This window comes from Aegilops tauschii, chromosome 1 (assembly GCF_002575655.3).
Source record: "Aegilops tauschii subsp. strangulata cultivar AL8/78 chromosome 1, Aet v6.0, whole genome shotgun sequence".
Taxonomy (NCBI): Eukaryota; Viridiplantae; Streptophyta; class Magnoliopsida; order Poales; family Poaceae; genus Aegilops; species Aegilops tauschii.
The window spans coordinates 447,068,239-447,087,808 of record NC_053035.3 but is presented as its reverse complement, the minus strand read 5'-3'; the positions used below and the strand labels follow the sequence as shown (position 1 = coordinate 447,087,808).

Genomic DNA, 19,570 nt, shown 5'->3' with positions numbered 1-19,570 from the left:
GATATATATAACTCCCTCCCAGATAACTTCGACATGATGGACGGTCGATATTTATACCCCCCCCCCTCGACCGTGATAACTTATACCACGGGAGCACCCCCCGGCCCTCTCGCTCGACCAAAACTCTCGAGGACACCCAAACCGTAGAAAAAAACGATGTCGGTCTCCTACCCCCTCCCGCCGCGCCCCTACCCTTGAAGCTTTGCTGAGGCCACCCCAAACCCGGAATAAGCTAGGTCTACGTTTGCACTAACCACCTGCTGTCATGTTTGTGTAATAATTGCCATGTTGTAATATTTGCAGAAACAATGGAGCACGGACGAGACGAGCAAGCAGAAGAGGTGTTGGGGGACATAATCTTAGTCGGAGGTGATATCTTGTCGTATCTTAACGACAATGATGGTCTGGAAGAACAGGGTGAAGAAGCAGGCTATGGTGATCGAAGAGTGGAGGAGGAAAGACATGATTATGATGGCTCCGGTGACCCAATGCTGGTGCAAGAAGGAGCCCGTGGTGACGGCTCCGGTGACCGAACAGAGTCTGGCCAGGTAAATATATTAGTTAAGCCTGTGCTGACTAGCTAATTGGTCCATTCATTGTTTTGGTATGTACACATATTAATTAACACTCGTCTTTCTTCTTTTTTCTAGCCCTCCGGATCAAGCACAACTGCGGTAAAGAGACGAGGCCCGAAGAGAAAGTTGCGCTCGGATGAAAGGTTTGAGATCACAGCAATCGCGCGCGACGGCCAACCGATTGAACCCATCCGGACAAAGGATGCATTTGCTGCTCAGTGCGGGGTTCTAGTTAGGGACAAGATCCCGATCACCATCCACCAATGGTATAAGCCTAAGAAGGAAGACCCTGAGGTGTCTTATGTCAATGATATGCAGAAAGATGATCTTTGGACTGAGCTGAAGGCAAATTTCACCCTACCGCCAGAGGAGGATCCGGAGAAGCCAGTTAAAGAGCAATTAATCAAGTCTCATGCTCTTAAGAAGATGGCAGACCTATTCAGGAGGTGGAAGAATGAGCTGAAAACGTTTGTCGACAAAGAAGAGACACCAGAATTCATCGGCCGGTATGAGAAGATCAGAGATCACTGGCCCGCATTTGTGGCCCACAAGACATCGGAAAAGAGTAAGAAGATGTTAGTGACAAACAAGAAGAATGCTGCGAAGAATAAGCTTCACCATCGCACGGGGTCAGGTGGCTACCTCAAAGCCCGGCCTAAGTGGGCCAAGGCTGAGAATGATCTGCTTGAAAAAGGGATCGAACCACAGACAATGAACTGGACAGACCGTTGCCGGACTTGGTTCTTCGGGGCTGGCGGAACCTCGGACCCTGTATCAGGGAGGTGCGTTTGGACAAACGAGCTTTTGAGAATACCAGTCAAGAAGATTCAGCAATATATCGATGTAGCGCAGGAAGGGACGTTCGTTCCAGACAGAGAGAACGACGAGCTCACAATGGCCCTCGGGAATCCTGAGCACCCTGGACGGACACGAGGCACGCCAGGCTCCGTTCCGTGGAAGGCTGGTTTTCCGGACGCAGGCGGTTACAAAAGCCAGGAGAGGAGGAAAAAAATGGAGCAGACACAAATTCGGAAGCTGCACGAAAGGGTTCAAGTGCTAGAGGAACGAGACAGCAATCGACATGCCGAAACTACCCCTGAAGCTACCCCGCCATCTCAGCGGAGAAGCAGCGTGGCTTCCACCGAGCTGCTTCAGCTGGAGCATGTCTTGACGGCTCCTGCTAGCTACCCCGTGGATGCTATCACGGAGTCTCAACATTGCCACCTTATGGCGCAATGGCAGAACTTCAAAGTCAAGGCGGCTGTTGGCTCTGTTTTACCTCCTGAACCCGGCGCAACCTACCATTGCCGGCCGATTCGAGAAGGATATGCTAGGGTGATGGTGGATGAAATAACGGAGGGATTTGAGGACCTCCAGCTTGACCACCCTACCGGTGAAGGGGAGACTCGGCTGGGTTTAGCTCTGAAGACTCCGTGCCTATGGTGGAAGGAGCTCATCAACCTTCCGAACTGGACGGCTCCGGCGAGTAAGGGCAGTCTGCCTCCTCCTCCGCCTCCTCCTCCGGCGAGTGATCAGGGCACTCAGCCTCCTTCTCCGGCGCGTGGCGGCACTCCGCCTCCTCCTCCGGCGAGTGATCAGGGCACTCAGCCTCCTTCTCCGGCGCGTGGCGGCACTTCGCCTCCTTCTCCGCCTACGCCGGCGCGCCAGAGCAGCCAGCCTCCTCCTTCTCCACCTTGTTAGCAAGGGCGGAAGAGACCCGCCGCCGCTGCGGCTGCTCCGGCGCGTCGTAGTCCTTCTCCTCCGCCTCGTAAGCAAGGAAAGAAGACAGCCGCAGCCGCTTCGTCTGCTCTGCCGGCGTCTAGCAGTACAGCTGCCAGAGGCGGGAGGCAATATAGATTCGGTCCTTCTCTGAAGACTCCAGAGAAGTTACCGTACGAGAGGACCGAGGAGGAAACCAGGAAGATCGTGCGAGCCGAAGTGACAAACTTCTTTGAAGGGTTGAAAGCAAAGAAACATCCACCTCCGGAGGAGAAGGTAGATCCGGTGAAAGCAAAGCGCACTCTGGCTGCCCTGACAAAACCACCAAAGTCTCCGCCGAGAGGCAACTATGAGCGCATTCTTGCAAAGACATATGCCGAAGCGGAGCGGTCGGGAAGTACTGTCAGTGATCAAAGGTTAAAAGAACGACGAGCTGGGAAAAAAAATTGCCCAGCTCGGCGAACAAGCGAACCAATCGTGCCCCCCGCTCAAGGTGTCAAAAGACATCGTCGCTAATGATCCGAGGATGGTGCCCGGTTATAGCAATCTTGGAGATTACCTGCCCGACGATGTACATTATGAAATCATGGAGCTGGACGAACACAAATACCATTACGGGAAGCCTCTCGTCAAAGATGAAAGATCTCTAACAACGATGTTGCGAAGATTACATGATTGGTACATGAAAACCTGCAGAGAGTCTGATGGGATGAGTACTTTGACGCTGAGAGTTAAACCGGAGCATGACCTCGTTGGAATTGAACTGCTGAATGCTCCATTTGAGGATTTCTTCCAGTTTTACAATCAGAAGGCCCTCGATAAAAAAACGATCACTTGCTACTGTCTGTAAGTAGTACTACTTCTGTCATTAAGTCTCTCTATATAGGTAAGCTCTTTCATTGCATGTATTTATAATTATCCTCACTATATTATGCAGATTGAAGATCGCCGAATTGAAGAAAAGACAAATCGGTGATATTGGGTTCATTAACACAAATCTCATAGATGCATATACGGTAGAAAAACATCCCAAAGAAGCCGAGGCCAACTTGCTACGTGTTGGGGAACGTAGTAATTTCAAAAAATTTCCTATGCACACGCAAGATCATGGTGATGCATAGCAACGAGAGGGGAGAGTGTTGTCCACGTACCCTCGTAGACCGATAGCGGAAGCGTTATCACAACGCGGTTGATGTAGTCGTACGTCTTCACGATCCGACCGATCAAGTACCGAACGTACGGCACCTCCAAGTTCTACACACGTTCAGCTCGATGACGTCCCTCGAACTCCGATCCAGCCGAGTGTTGAGGGAGAGTTTCGTTAGCACGACGGCATGGTGACGATGATGATGTTCCACCGACGCAGGGCTTCGCCTAAGCTCCGCAATGGTATTATCGAGGTGTAATATGGTGGAGGCGGGCACCGCACACGGCTAAAATATCGTATATCAAGTGTGTCGAGAGAGGTGCCCCCCTGCCCCCGTATATAAAGGAGCAAGGGGGAGGTCGGCTGCCTATGGGCGCGCCAAGGAGAGGGGGGGAGTCCTCCTCCTAGTAGGAGTAGGACTCCCCTTTCCTAGTCCTACTAGGAAAAGAAAGGGGGGAAGGAAAGAGAGGGAGAGGGAGAGGGAAAGGGGGCTGCGCCCCCCTCTCCTAGTCCAACTAGGACTCCTCCTGGGAGGGGGCGCGCCACGTCCTGGCTGCTGCCCTCTCTCTTCCCTCAAGGCCCACCAAGGCCCAATACTTCCCCGGGGGGTTCCGGTAACCCTCCGGCACTCCGGTTTAATCCGAAACTTCTCCGGAACACTTCCGGTGTCCGAATATAGTCGTCCAATATATCAATCTTTATGTCTCGACCATTTCGAGACTCCTCGTCATGTCCGTGATCACATCGGGGACTCCGAACAACCTTCGGTACATCAAAACATATAAACTCATAATATAACTGTCATCGTAACTTTAAGCGTGCGGACCCTTTGGGTTCGAGAACTATGTAGACATGACCGAGACCCCTCTCCGGTCAATAACCAATAGCGGGACCTGGATGCCCATATTGGCTCCCACATATTCTACGAAGATCTTTATCGGTCAGACCGCATAACAACATACGTTGTTCCCTTTGTCATCGGTATGTTACTTGCCCGAGATTCGATCGTCGGTATCTCGATACCTAGTTCAATCTCGTTACCGGCAAGTCTCTTTACTCATTCCGTAATACATCATCCCGCAACTAACTCATTAGTCACAATGCTTGCAAGGCTTATAGTGATGTGCATTATCGAGTGGGCCCAGAGATACCTCTCCGACAATCAGAGTGACAAATCCTAATCTCGAAATACGCCAACCCAACAAGTACCTTTGGAGACACCTGTAGAGCACCTTTATAATCACCCAGTTACGTTGTGACGTTTGGTAGCACACAAAGTGTTCCTCCGGTAAACGGGAGTTGCATAATCTCATGGTCATAGGAACATGTATAAGTCATGAAGAAAGCAATAGCAACATACTAAACGATCGGGTGCTAAGCTAACGTAATGGGTCTTGTCAATCACGTCATTCTCCTAATGAGGTGATCCCGTTAATCAAATGACAACTCATGTCTATGGCTAGGAAACATAACCATCTTTGATTAACGAGCTAGTCAAGTAGAGGCATACTAGTGACACTCTATTTGTCTATGTATTCACACATGTATTATGTTTCCGGTTAATACAATTCTAGCATGAATAATAAACATTTATCATGATATAAGGAAATATATAATACTTTATTATTGCCTCTAGGGCATATTTCCTTCACTACGATCGTTGGTATTAAATCAAAACAAAGATATAATACTCTTTCCTTACAACTTCAAGTGAGTGTTACTGTCTTGTGCATATTCGGTTTCCCTTATTAGTCCAGGTTATGGTAATGTAATTGATGACTTATGCATGCATGCGCAGCTTCCACTTTATTCTCCTAGAGATTAAGCTTGAGCCGGGAATAGTAACCGTCTTAGACTCGAGATGAAAAGATCCCCAGGACTATGCGAACATGACTCAAATGCTCGAGAAGTTAAATCGATCATTATCCACCATATCAGCAACTTTGTTCATTTCCTGATATCAAGTAATTGTTTTCTTTGTCTGGCAGGGTTTGGAGAAAATTCACCACAAAAGCTCCGGGACTGCCAAAGAAGCTGCAATTTAAACACCCGAAAGTAAGTACTATAGTAGCATGTTCCGTGCATCTTCTAGTGATTCAAGCGCTAGTTTCATCAATACCATTTAGCATGCTTGCTTATCAGTTTGATTGACCTCTATTTCTTGTAAAGTGGTTGTGGCAGGAACCAGGGAATAATTACTGTGGATACTACGTTTGCGAGTCCATCCGCTACACGACCTGTGAGCGGGGCTACTCTGACGAACAATATGAAGTGCGTAAGCAATAATATTCACAATTTTATTTTATTACCATCATTTGTGTTGAGTTTCATTTATTCATATATATATGTATTGACCCCCTTCTTCAAATTAGATGTTTCGGAAGCGGGATGAACTCCTAGCACCAGATCGTATGCGAGCAATTCAAGAGGAATTGGCGGCATTCTTCCTTGACCACGTGATCGCTAAAAATGGAGAATACTATGTGGACCCTGTGTTCTTACAATTTATTTAGGAGATTCTATTGTAAGAGATAATTATTGTATATATGTAGCCGGTAGTGTCGGATAGATATACGAGAACTTGTTGTTCGACCAATCTCTCTTAGAAGGAGAGGTGGTCGATATCACTTCTCTGTGTATGCATATGTTCATGACGATCTTCTGTTTACTTCATTTGATTACTAGCTAGCGTGTCTAGTCCTCTCCATACGTATATAGTACGTAGCGTCGACCAAGCACGGAGATAAAAGAGGACACTTCTCTCTATTAATTAGCTAGCTAACACAATATATGAAACACCTAAATTAACCCCCCAACCCCCCCTTTAAAAAAACAAAAACCCCCAGCCCCTGAAATGCTGACGCGTGAATGCCTATTGGTCCCGGTTGGTGACACCAACCGGAACAAAAGGCCCTGCCTATTGGTCCCGGTTGGTGGCACCAACCGGGGCCAAAGGCCCCCCTGCCTGGGCTAGCAGCAGCGGCCACGTGGAGGACCTTCTGTCCCGGTTCGTGTAAGAACCGGGACTAAAGGGTTAGGGCTTTAGTAACGACCCTTATATCCCGGTTCGAAAACCGGGACAAAAGGCCCTTACAAACCGGGGTAAAAGCCCCTTTTCCTACTAGTGTATTCTAGTCCGTCTGTAAGAAGAGCATACGGTATCTTTGTCTCATGTTACACACTACTAACATCAAACAAACTTTTACAGGAAAGAACGACAAGGATGTATCCTTGACCTGGAGACAGAGGCTCTGCATCGCACTACAATCCGCACAAGGTATACTTTAATCCGGATTATGGTCTTCCTTTCGTTGTTGTCGATCTCTATGCTTTGCTAGGGTTTAACATATGTTGATGTGTGACTGATATATCATCTCTGTCGAATATGCTGTGCACGCAGGACTTGAGTATTTGCACGAGTCATGCAGCCCACCCTTTGTGCATCGTGATGTGAAGACATCGAACATCCTACTGAATAAAAATCTTGAGGCCAAAGTGGCTGACTTTGGCTTGATGAAGGTTTTCAATAAAGAAGATGATGCACATATATCTACGGTGCGGGTGATTGGCACAAGGGGCTACCTTGCCCCTAAGTAAACACTGATACCTAACTTATTAATATTTTCGTTGCCTGCTTGCCAACCATTTGGATTAGTATATCTTTGTTGTGACCGACTCAACGAATTGTGATGCAAATGCTTGCATCCCATGCTTATTATATGTACATACACAGGTATGCAGCGTCCTTGCAACTGAATGAAAAGAGCGACGTATATAGCTTCGGTGTCGTGTTACGGGAGGTAATCACAGGACAACCCACCATCCTTGAATCTACGGAGGTCATCCATATCATCCAATGGGCACGACTTCACCTTTCGGGAGGCAACATCGAGGAAGTGGTGGACGGCTGAATGCAAGGCGACTTCAATGTGAACGGCATGTGGAAGGCCGTGGACCTAACGCTCAAGTGCATCGAGCATGACCCCGCACAATGACCCACAATGACAGATGTGGCTGCCCAGTTGCAATACTGCCTCGAGTTGGAGAGCGAAGATCAAAACAGAGGCAATGCTAACAATAACTTCCACATGATGAAAGATAGCAGTCGTGACCGTGATCTACCGATGATGTAAGGCTAGGCACCATTTCATTTCACATGGTCAATGTTATTTGATGGTAGGGCGCCAACCATGATCATCAGTCATGCGCTCTTGGTGCGTGATAAACATTCCATGTATTATTCACTAGGGATTTTTCTACATTAATCCCAAACTTGTTCTTTGGTGACACTAAAAGATTTTCTATTTCATTTTGACCCATCTTCATTGAACCTAGTCCTAAACTAAGAGAAGAGCCTTCTCATGGTGAACGAAAGTATGTTTTTTGGCCATAAAATTTCTGAAAGAGGTACTGATGTTGATAGAGCTAAGATTGAAGCTATAAAAAAGTTGCCATGATCACTATGTACAAACCACATGTAAATTTTAATATTTGTGGTACTTCTGTTTTCCAAATGTGTTTTGAAGCAAAGTCAACGTTATTTGTTGAGACGGCGCCAACCATGATCACTATTCATGCACTCTTGGTGCATGATAAACATTCATGTATTATTTCCTCAAATTAAGGATTTTCTACATTGATTCTGTAGTTCTTTGTTTGGCACTAAAGGTTTGCCGATTTCACATTCAAGATTTTCCATTGAACATGTTTTATTTCTTGGAGCTGTCGTTAGCTCAAACATTATTTCATGAGTGCTCAAACATGTTTAACTGATTCATGACCTAACTACCCTAGCAAGTATGGTGTGGTTATAGTGATCGAGAGTCATAGTTTCACTTCTGGTTTCTTAGTGTGCAAGAACATGTCAGTGTTCTCGCAATAGGATTGGGACATTTGTGACAATTTCTTTAGCGATAAGAAAATTTGGAGCTATGTTACCTGAAAAGTGCGGCAACATATATTTGCACTCTATATGTCAAGAAATCTATATCAATATAAAAAGACACAAAGGGGTAGATCCAATTAATCTCGGCCATCAAATCATGTCAATCCAACGACCTAGATTACTTCAATGTCGAACGCTCAACACGTTTAGCGTGCAGTTAATTTTATGCCAAATATAGTGCTAATCACATAATAACACGCAAATAATATTCTACTTAATATCCGCATGCACTTAATATACTTTCAAATTAATGTGCATTGCACGTAGACATTGACAAGTATCCTTTAAAAGTGCGAAGAGAGAGAGAGAGATAGAGAGAGTATAGATCAATTGAACGACAAAGTCTTCATCATTCGACATCACCCTCACAACAATATGCTCCACGCCTCCTCCTCAAATCATGTGCTGTTCCTCTAGCTTGAGACACTCTTGTAGTTGTCCTACCACCTCGCTCATCGTGGGTCGCTGAGTAGGAGCTTGCGCAGTGCATTTGAGCGCGACGTCCGCGACCTTCCAGACACTATTGATATCATAGTCACCTCGTATGTGAACGTCTGCGACGTCTTCAATGTTGCCCTGTGCAAGGTGTTGTCGAACCCATTGGATGATATTAGTTGGTTCTGGGCATTGTAGGATGGGTGGTCGCCCCGTTATAACTTCCAACAACACGACACCAAAGCTGTATACGTCACTTTTCTCAGTGAGCTGCAGGGCTGCCGCGTACCTTCACACAAGCCGATACATGGTATATTAGATGTGCTTTCACTATGGTTGATCACATGAGATTGGTTAATTAATACACTCAAAATTGTAAGCAAAAGCAACTAGAAGAGAGTATGATGTCTTTTACTCAGGGGCAAGGTAGCCGTGTGTGCCAACCAGCCTGGCTGTGGATACATGTGTGTCACCGTCTTGATTGAAAGCCTTGAGCAAGCCAAAGTCAGCGACCTTGGCCTCGAGATACACATTCAATAGGATGTTTGATGTCTTCACGTCCCGATGCACAAAGGCTGGGCTGCATGCAACGTGTAGATATTCCAGCCCTGTATGCACATCGCACCAATATGAAGGCAACAAAAATCACATTACCAAGTTGCAATCATGTAAAATTTGGCTTCCAGCGAAATAAATAGATAGAAATTAGCAACGAAATATTAAATACCAAGTCCCACATCGAAATACCTTGCGCAGACTCCATTGCAATACGAAGCCTCTGCCTCCAAGTTAAAGATCTAGTATTGCTATCTTTCCCTACAGAAGATAGGAGCACTTGTTAGTATGATCATGGGACTACCGATAACTCAAATGGTTCCCCCCGAGAGACATAACTCAAATGGTACGAAGTGAGACTGGATATCAGAATCAATTCCTCATGGACATTAATTTAGGTTCATATTTATACTTTAAACTGTAAAGATTCCCGCTAGAGTTTTCTCTGAAAAAAACCCCATTAAATGGATACAATCAAATACTAGCACACACACCTCTGAGTTTGTCTTCCAGGTTTCCTTCAGACATATGCTCGTAGACAAGCGCCATGTACTCCCCATCCTTGCAGTAACCAACCATGGACACAAGATTTTTATGATGAATCTTTGTCAAGGTCTGAGCCTGAGCAAGAATAGAAGAATTGTTTACACACAACAATTCCCTACAAAACTTCCCTCGAACCGGTGACGAATGACACTTTACCTCTGTGAGGAATTCTCTGACGCCTTGGCTGGAGGACTCAGACCGCAGCTTGACCGCCACCTGCGTGCCATCCGCCAGGAAGCCGCCGTATACGGAGCCGAAACCTCCCCGGCCGAGCACCGTCTTGAAATTGTTCGTTACGATCTGCAGGTCCTTGTACGTGAACCGGCGGTTGTCCAACTGCAGCATGCTGTGCGTGTCGCCATTCCGCGACTGCGAATGGACGCCACTGGCCTCGTTCTGTGGCTTCACACTGCCCTTTCTTGATCCTTCATTAGGTAATCAGTCACAAGAAACTGTGAATATTATCCAGTCCAGTGCTGCTTGCAGTTTCAATTGATGTTTTGACCCCTTGTCTCACCTTGCTTTCTTCTGATTATGAGAAGAAGTAGCACTGCCAGTGCTCCTATCACCACAATTGCAAGTATTGGAACAACAATGTACACTGCAAGCATAGATTTGCCCTTCTTTTCCGCGGGCTCGCAAGAGGAACCGTTGCTGCAAAGGTTTGGATTTTTGCCGTATCTAGCGAAAGGAAGAAACGTTAAGTGATTTTTGCCAGGAACATGGGAAATAACTGAGAAACGATGGTACACCTTAGAGTTAGGGAGCCATCTTGAATTCTCTTCAGAAGCCCAGCGGGGATGGATCCATTAAGCTGGTTGCCAGTCAAGTCCCTAATAAGGACCAAATAGCATTCATAAGTTCAAGTTGTAGTGGAATATTCAGATTATAAAGTTGAAATCATGCAACAAAACTATTGGATATCAAAGTCAACATAATTGTGGAGGTCAAGATTCCTTACAGCACCACGAGGAAGGGTAGGTCTGAAAGAGCATTAGGAATTGGTCCTGTAAAGTTGTTGTACGACAAGTCCCTGAATAAACAAACAGGCATACTTATGCTCGAGTTAAACTCACAAATTAAGTTGATTGTCAAAATGGGCATAAAACTTCCTACTACTTACAAATACTTGATTGCTTTGAGGTTGCCGAAATGAGATGGTATGCGGCCGCTCAAGCCGCCAAATGACATATTTCTGCAGAAACACACACAAATGTTCAGACAGATTTCTCAGGCGTGCCAGAAAATTGAGGTCAAACTTACAATCTTGTGATTCTTGGAGGCATTGAAATGGCATAGCTGCAGTTCAGCCCTTCCCACACCAGAGTCTTGGGAGTGCATGGGTCACCCGCCCAGTTCTTCTTCACCTCATACTTGGCCTTGATCGCAGCCATGGCCGCAACTGTCACAAAATTCAGTAGCACAAGACTGTCAAATAATGTGCCTACCCACTGATACTATTACTGTGAAAATTCCATTTACCGTCCTTGGCGTCTGTCGCCACGTTTGCCGTGGAGACGACGGAGAAGAACTCGGCGGCGTTGATGGTGGGCAGCAGCGTGGAGTTCGCCGTGGCGGTGAGGGTGACGTTGTAGTGGCCGCCGAATCCCCGGTGGGCCTCGCTGTTGAAGAAGGCGTCGCAGACGAGGTGCTGCGGCGTGAAGGGCGCCTTGCTCCAAAGCTTGCCGTTGATGGCCATCTCGAACTGGCGCTTGGCGGCGTCCCCGGCCACCGCCTCCAGCTCCGCGAAGTAGACGATGCCGATGACCCCGGGGTCGGGGTAGGCGTGGTTCGGCGCCGCGTCCCACGACAGCTCGATGGTCCTGGAGGACGCCGACCTGGAGCCGTTGCGCGGCGTGATGGCCGTCTGCATCACGGCGGACGGCGCGTTGAAGCGGGGGTCGGCCAGCTCCTGCACCTTCTCCGGCGTCGAGATCTCCGTCCATTCATTTGAGTCGATCTCGCTCCACGGGATCCACACGCGGTCGTACGGGTCCTCCGGGTACCTCACCAGCGCGGCGCCGCTGAGGCCGAAGTTGCTCCGGTCGACGAGGACCAGCGCCTGCGTCGCGTTCGCCTGCGGGTACAGCGTGTCCCTGACGGGCCTCAGGTCGAGCGCGGAGATGAAGGGCGTCCCGGAGCCGGTGTCCACCAGGCAGACCTGCACGGACTCGTCCGGGACGACGGCGATGATCTCGGCCAGCTGCGGCTTGTCGGCCGTGGTGATGTTCACGGTCCGCCAGAAGTTGACGCCGAGGTGGAGGTCGAAGACGGGGAGCCGGTCGAGCCCGTCGTAGTTGCCGTACATGAAGGTCGCCCGGAGCAGGTACTTGGAACCTCGGGGGACGGTGGACGGGAGCGTGTAGCAGCTCCGGGCCACGGCAGGGAAGCTGCGGACGTTAAGATAACGTTTCGACGAGGTTGGCTTGATGTACTCTGGGGAGATGTTGTGGTTGGCGCCGGCGTCCGTGTAGGCGCCGTCCGGGACGTACGGCAGCTTCGTGGCGGCGTCCACATAGCCGCCGGCCTGCTCCGGCAGGCCACAGTCGATGCTGACGAAACCTGCGCGTACGTGCGTATACGTAGCTGAATGCACTGAGATGTGAGGAAACAGTGTAATTCAGACTTTCAGAGGTGTAAGCTCACCGGTGCTGTCGGGCGCGCGCTGGCCGTGAACTCGGAGCACGCCGGCGAGGCCGAGGAGCAGGAGCAGCCACGACGGGGCCGCCATTGCTCCCCGCGTTGATCGCTCCATTGTGCTAGGTAAGCTAGCACATGCCGCCGCTAAGCAACTGGGACGAAAATACTCGTACGTTACACAAAAATTAAGTACTCGCATCGCATGGCACGTATAGCATAGGGGTATGAATCCCACTGAGGCGAAATGGAGACGAATATATCTTAATTCTTTGACTCGGTAAACTACACTACGTATGATTAGCCAGTGGTACATGTTGCACATGCATGCAGCTGCTCCCGATCGACGGCGCCGCGGTGTCAACGGCCGGTGCAAATGCATGCATGCTTGCTTGCTTGTATTGTATGGACCGAGCCTGGGCCTGTACCGTGCATGCACACTAGATTGACCCAAAGTTCGTCAATGGCCCCGCTGGCTACCATACATGAACTTACCACGACATTGCAGTAACCAGCAGAGAGAAAATTACAAGTAGCCATTGCCAGCATTCCAAGGATCACAAGCTAGCGCTGCAAACTCTCCTTGTTCTCTCAAATATTTTGGGGCGGAGGAAGTACTTTCACGTGCATGAAACGGGCCAAAATAAAACTGCATGCTAGCCAGAGTGCTTTACGAAAAAGAGTTTTCCCCCGCTTTATAGCTAAAGCACCATCACCACCACATTCGAGTAGGAAGATACAAACACACTCCACCACCGCACTCAATGCACACACCCAAGACGAGATACAAAGGTGCCGAGCACCGAAAACACCACCCCAACGACGACTAAGCACCCTAATGATAAGCCGAAGACCACCATGAAGATGAACAATCAACCGAGGAGCGGTGAGACTGACATGGCCTGAGCAGGGACTCCAAGACGATGCCTTCAAGATGGATATGACCGTAGAAAGCCGCCATCATCTGATCCTGAAGATCAAGTTTTCACCCAGAGTGACACGCAGGAGGTGGGAGCACCACGACGAAGCCTGCAGGGAGGGGAACGATGTCCACGGATGCCGCCTCCGTCGGCCAGTACCGGGACTGGTCAAGTGGTGAACCCCGGTGCTCCTACCCCTCCGTCGCAACCCCGCTCTACCAACCACCCGCATCCATGCCTCCCAAGCGACCGTGGCTGCCCGCCCGCACCCTAGCCGCGCGGTTAGCCCACGACCAACGCGCCTCCCGCCGCCAGAGCCGCCGCCCTGCCTCCAGACCGCCCCGATGACCACCAAAGGCCGAGACTTTGAACAGATCCGCACCCCAACCGCCTCCGAGACCGTCGGCCAACCACCCCCGCCTCAAGCAACGCCGGAACTGAGAACACGCGAGGATGGAGAAGGAGGGAGGGGGAGGAGTGGCCCACGGCCACGACCGCCCACCACCTTGGGCAGGCGACGGGCGGCTCGGCAGCGGAGCTCCCGTCCCTCCAACCAGCTCCATGCCTCGAAACCAATAGTTTCGCCCCACCCTGCCAATGGCCCGGCCCTGCGCGAGACCACGGCGGCGTCTTGTCACCGGAGCAAAGGAAGCAGAGCCCTCGCCACCACGTCCATGGATGGCCACCGGAGGAGTCTCCCGCGCCGAACGATGCCGACTAGCCGCAAGGGCCCGACAGGGCAGCGGCGCACGCATCCACCCGATGCCGCACTGCCGCCCCGCCCACGACCAATGGCAGGGGAGGCCGACCGCGACGCAGGTCGCTCGCGACCCGCGACTCCAGAGGCGGATCTGGGCGTGCCGCCGTGATGCAGCCGCCGCCACCACCGGCCTCCAACCCGCACCACCTCCGCGCTACCCGTCGCATCGCCATCACGCCCCATCGCCGGCCCACGCCGGAGCGCCGCCAAGCTGCCGCGCCCATCGCCTAGCGCCGCATCCGGGCTGAGGCTTCCGGCCCGCGCCGTATCCCCCGAGCGCGGAGACGAGAGAGCCCCGCCGTTGCATGCGATGGGCGGGCTTCGCCTGCCCGCGCCCCCCTGAAGCAAATATGCCCTAGAGGCAATAATAAAGTTATTATTTATTTCCTTATTTCATGATAAATGTTTATTATTCATGCTAGAGTTGTATTAACCGGAAACTTAGTACATGTGTGAATACATAGACAAAACATAAGTGTCCCTAGTATGCCTCTACTTGACTAGCTCGTTTATCAAAGATGGTTATGTTTCCTAACCATAGACATGTGTTGTCATTTGATGAACAGGATCACATCATTAGGAGAATGATGTGATGGACAAGATGTTGGGGAACATAGTAATTTCCAAAAAAAATTCCTACGCACACGCAAGATCATGGTGATGCATAGCAACGAGAGGGAAGAGTGTTGTCCACGTACCCCCGTAGACCGTAAGCGGAAGCGTTATGACAACGCGGTTGATGTAGTCGTACGTCTTCACGTTCGACCGATCCTAGTACCGAAAGTACGGCACCTCTGCGATCTGCACACGTTCGGCTCGGTGACGTCCCACGAACTCACGATCCAGCAGAGTGTCGAGGGAGAGCTTCGTCAGCACGACGGCGTGATGACGGTGATGATGAAGCTACCGGTGCAGGGCTTCGCCTAAGCACTTCAACGATATGACCGAGGTGGATTATGGTGGAGGGGGCACCGCACACGGCTAAGAGATCAATGATCAACTTGTGTGTCTATGGGGTGCCCCCTAGCCACGTATATAAAGGATGGAGGGAGGAGGAGGCCGGCCCTCATAGGGCGCGCTCAAAGTTTGGAGTCCTACTAGGACTCCCTAGTCCTAGTAGGATTCCACCTCCCACATGGAATAGGAAAAAGGGAAGGGAGAAGGAGAAGGAAGGAAGGGGGCGCCCCCTTTCCCTAGTCCAATTCGGACCAGTCCATGGGGAAGGGGCGCGGCCACCCTTGAGGCCTTCCTCTCCTTTCCCGTATGGCCCATTAAGGCCCAATACGAGTTCCTGTAACTCTCCGGTACTCCGAAAAATACCCGAATCACTCGGAACCTTACCGATGTCCGAATATAGCCTTCCATTATATCGATCTTTACGTCTCGACCATTTTGAGACTCCTCGTCATGTCCCTGATCTCATCCGCGACTCTAAACAAACTTCGGTCATCAAATCACATAACTCATAATACAAATCGTCACAGAACGTTAAGCATGCGAACCCTACGGTTTCAAGAACTATGTAGACATGACCGAGACTCATCTCCGGTCAATAACCAATAGCGGAACCTGGATGCTCATATTGGTTCCTACATATTCTACGAAGATCTTTATCGGTCAAACCGCATAACAACATACGTTGTTCCCTTTGTCATCGGTATGTTACTTGCCCGAGATTCGATCGTCGGTATCTCAATACCCAGTTCAATCTCGTTACCGGCAAGTCTCTTTACTCGTTCCGTAATGCATCATCCCGCAACTAACTCATTAGTCACATTGCTTGCAAGGCTTATAGTGATGTGCATTACCGAGAGGGCCTAGAGATACCTCTCCGACAGTCGGAGTGACAAATCCTAATCTTGATCTATGCCAACTCAACAAACATCATCGGAGACACCTGTAGAGCATCTTTATAATCACCCAGTTACGTTGTGACGTTTGATGGCAAACAAAGTGTTCCTCTGGTATTCGGGAGTTGCATAATCTCATAGTCATAGGAACATGTATAAGTCATGAAGAAAGCGGTAGCAATGAAACTGTAACGATCATAATGCTAAGCTAATGAATGGGTCTTGTCCATCACATCATTCTCCCAATGATGTGATCCCGTTCATCAAATGACAACACATGTTATGGCTAGGAAACTTAACCATCTCTGATTAACGAGCTAGTCAAGTAGAGGCATACTAGGGACATATGTTTGTCTATGTATTCACACATGTACTAAGTTTCCGGTTAATACAATTCTAGCATGAATAATAAACATTTATCATGATATAAGTAAATATAAATAACAACTTTATTATTGCCTCTAGGGCATATTTCCTTCAGTCTCCCACTTGCACTAGAGTCAATAATCTAGTTCACATCGCCATGTGATTTAACACCAATAGTTCACATCGTCATGTGATTTAACACTCTATAGTTCACATCGCCATGTGACCAATACCCAAAGGATTTACTAGAGTCAATAATCTAGTTCACATCGCATGTGATTAACACCCAAAGAGTACTAAGTTGTGATCATGTTTTGCTTGTGAGAGAGGTTTAGTCAATGGGTCTGCCACATTCAGATCCATATGTATTTTGCAAATTTCTATGTCTACAATGCTCTGCACAGAGCTACTCTAGCTAAATGCTCCCACTTTCAATATGTATCCAGATCGAGACTCAAAGTCATCCAGATCGGTGTCAAAGCTTGCATCGAGGTAACTCTTTACGATGAACTCTTTATCACCTCCATAACCGAGAAATATTTCCTTAGTCCTCTAAGGATAATTTTGACCAATGTCCAGTGATCTACTCCTAGATCACTATTGTACTCCCTTGCCAAACTCAGGGCAGGGTATACAATAGGTCTGGTCCATAGCATGGCATACTTTATAGAACCTATGGCTGAGGCATAGGGAATGACTTTCATTCTCTCTCTATCTTCTGTCGTGGTCGGGCTTTGAGTCTTACTCAACTTCACACCTTGCAACATAGGCAAGAACTCCTTCTTTGACTGTTCTATTTTGAACTACTTGAAAAACTTGTCAAGGTATGTACTAATTGAAAAAACTTATCAAGCGTCTTGATCTATCTCTACAGATCTTGATGCCCAATATGTAAGCAGCTTCACCGAGGTCTTTCTTTGAAAAACTCCTTTCAAATACTCCTTTATGCTTTCCAGAAAATTCTACATCATTTCTGATCAACAATATGTCATTCACATATACTTATCAGAAAGGCTGTAGTGCTCCACTCGATTTCTTGTAAATACAGGCTTCACCGCAAGTCTGTATAAAACTATATGCTTTGATCAACTCATCAAAGAGTCTATTCCAACTCTGAGATGCTTGCACCATTCCATAGATGGATCGCTGGAGCATTGCACACTTTGTTAGCACCTTTAGGATAGACAAAACCTTCTGGTTGCATCATATACAACTCTTCTTTAAGAAATCCATTTAAGGAATGCAGGTTTGACATCCATTTGCCAAATTTCATAAAATGTGGCAATGGCTAACGTGATTCGGACAGACTTTTAAGCATCGATACAAGTGAGAAAATCTCATTGTAGTCAACACCTTGAACTTTGTCAAAAACCTTTTTCGACAAGTCTAGCTTTGTAGATAGTAACACTACTATCAGCGTCCGTCTTCCTCTTGAAGATTCATTTATTTTCTATGGCTTGCCGATCATCGGGCAAGTTAACCAAAGTCCACACTTTGTTCTCATACATGGATCCCATCTCAGATTTCATGGCCTCAAGCCATTTCGCGGAATTTGGGCTCATCATCGCTTCCTCATAGTTCGTAGGTTCGTCATGGTCAAGTAACATGACTTCCAGAACAGGATTACACGTACCACTCTGGTGCGGACCGTACTCTGGTTGACCTACGAGGTTCGGTAGTAACTTGATCTGAAGTTTCATGATCATCATCATTAATCTTCCTCACTAATTGGTGTAGGCATCATTGGAACTGATTTCTGTGATGAGCTACTTTCCAATTTGAGAGAAGGTACAATTACCTCATCAAGTTCTACTTTCCTCTCACTCACTTCTTTCGAGATAAACTCTTTCTCTAGAAAGGATCCATTCTTAGCAACAAAGATCTTGCTTTCAGATCTGTGATAGAAGGTGTACCCAACAGTCTCCTTTGGGTATCCTATGAAGACACATTTCTCCGATTTGGGTTCGAGCTTATCAGGTTGAAGCTTTTTCACATAAGCATCGCAACCCCAAACTTTAAGAAACGACAACTTGTTTTTTTGCCAAACCACAATTCATAAGGTGTCGTCTCAACGGATTTAGATGGTGCCCTATTTAACATGAATGTAGCTGTCTCTAATGCATAACCCCAAAATGATAGTGGTAAATCGGTAAGAAACATCATAGATTGCACTATATCTAATAAAGTACGGTTATGACATTTGGACACAGCATTATGCTGTGGTGTTCCAGGTGGCATGAGTTTGTGAAACTTATTCCACATTGTTTTAATTGAAGACCAAACTCGTAACTCAAATATTCGTCTCCGCGATTATATCGTAGAAACTTTATTTCCTTGTTACGATGATTTTCCACTTCACTCTGAAATTCTTTGAACTTTTCAAATGTTTCAGACTTATGTTTCATCAAGTAGATATACCCATATCTGCTCAAATCATCTGTGAAGGTCAGAAAATAACGATACCCACCGTGAGCCTCAACACTCATCAGATCACATACATCGGTAAGTATTATTTCCAATAAGTCAGTTGCTCGCTCCATTGTTCCGGAGAACGGAGTCTTAGTCATCTTGCCCATGAGGCATGGTTTGCAAGCATCAAGTGATTCGTCATCAAGTGATTCAAAAAGCCGACCAGCATGGAGTTTCTTCATGTGCTTTACACCAATATGACCTAAATGGCAGTGCTACAAATATGTTGCACTATCATTATCAACTTTGCATCTTTTGGCATCAATATTATGAATATGTGTAGTACTACGATCGAGATTCAATAAACCATTCACCTTGGGTGTATGACCACAGAAGGTTTTATTCATGTAAACAGAATAACAATTATTCTTTGACTTAAATGAATAACCGTATTGCAATAAACATGATCCAATCATATTATGCTCAACGCAAACACCAAATAACATTTATTTTAGGTTCAACACTAATCCCAAAAGTATAGGGAGTGTGCGATGATGATCATATCAATCTTGGAACCACTTCCAACACACATCGTCACTTCACCCTTAACTAGTCTCTATTCATTTTGCAACTCCCGTTTCGAGTTACTAATCTTAGCAACTGAACTAGTATCAAATACTGAGGGGTTGCTATAAACAGTAGTAAA

At 47.7% G+C, this 19,570-nt stretch overlaps 1 protein-coding gene and 1 pseudogene across 1 annotated transcript; one reads left to right on the top strand and one right to left on the bottom strand.

Annotated features, from left to right (window-relative positions):
• Positions 1-19,570, top strand: part of LOC109749332 (probable LRR receptor-like serine/threonine-protein kinase At1g05700) — a 194,506-nt pseudogene that overhangs the window by 20,448 nt on the left and 154,488 nt on the right.
• Positions 8,499-12,460, bottom strand: LOC109749354 (probable LRR receptor-like serine/threonine-protein kinase At1g51820). Its single transcript, XM_020308312.4, has 11 exons — positions 11,405-12,460; positions 11,186-11,324; positions 11,046-11,117; positions 10,884-10,955; positions 10,675-10,755; positions 10,440-10,603; positions 10,079-10,347; positions 9,871-9,997; positions 9,569-9,637; positions 9,237-9,429; positions 8,499-9,110 (listed from the first exon to the last, which is right to left on the bottom strand). The coding sequence occupies exons 1-11, from the start codon at positions 12,228-12,230 to the stop codon at positions 8,780-8,782; spliced, it is 2,343 nt and encodes a 780-aa protein (XP_020163901.4). The 5' UTR covers positions 12,231-12,460; the 3' UTR covers positions 8,499-8,779.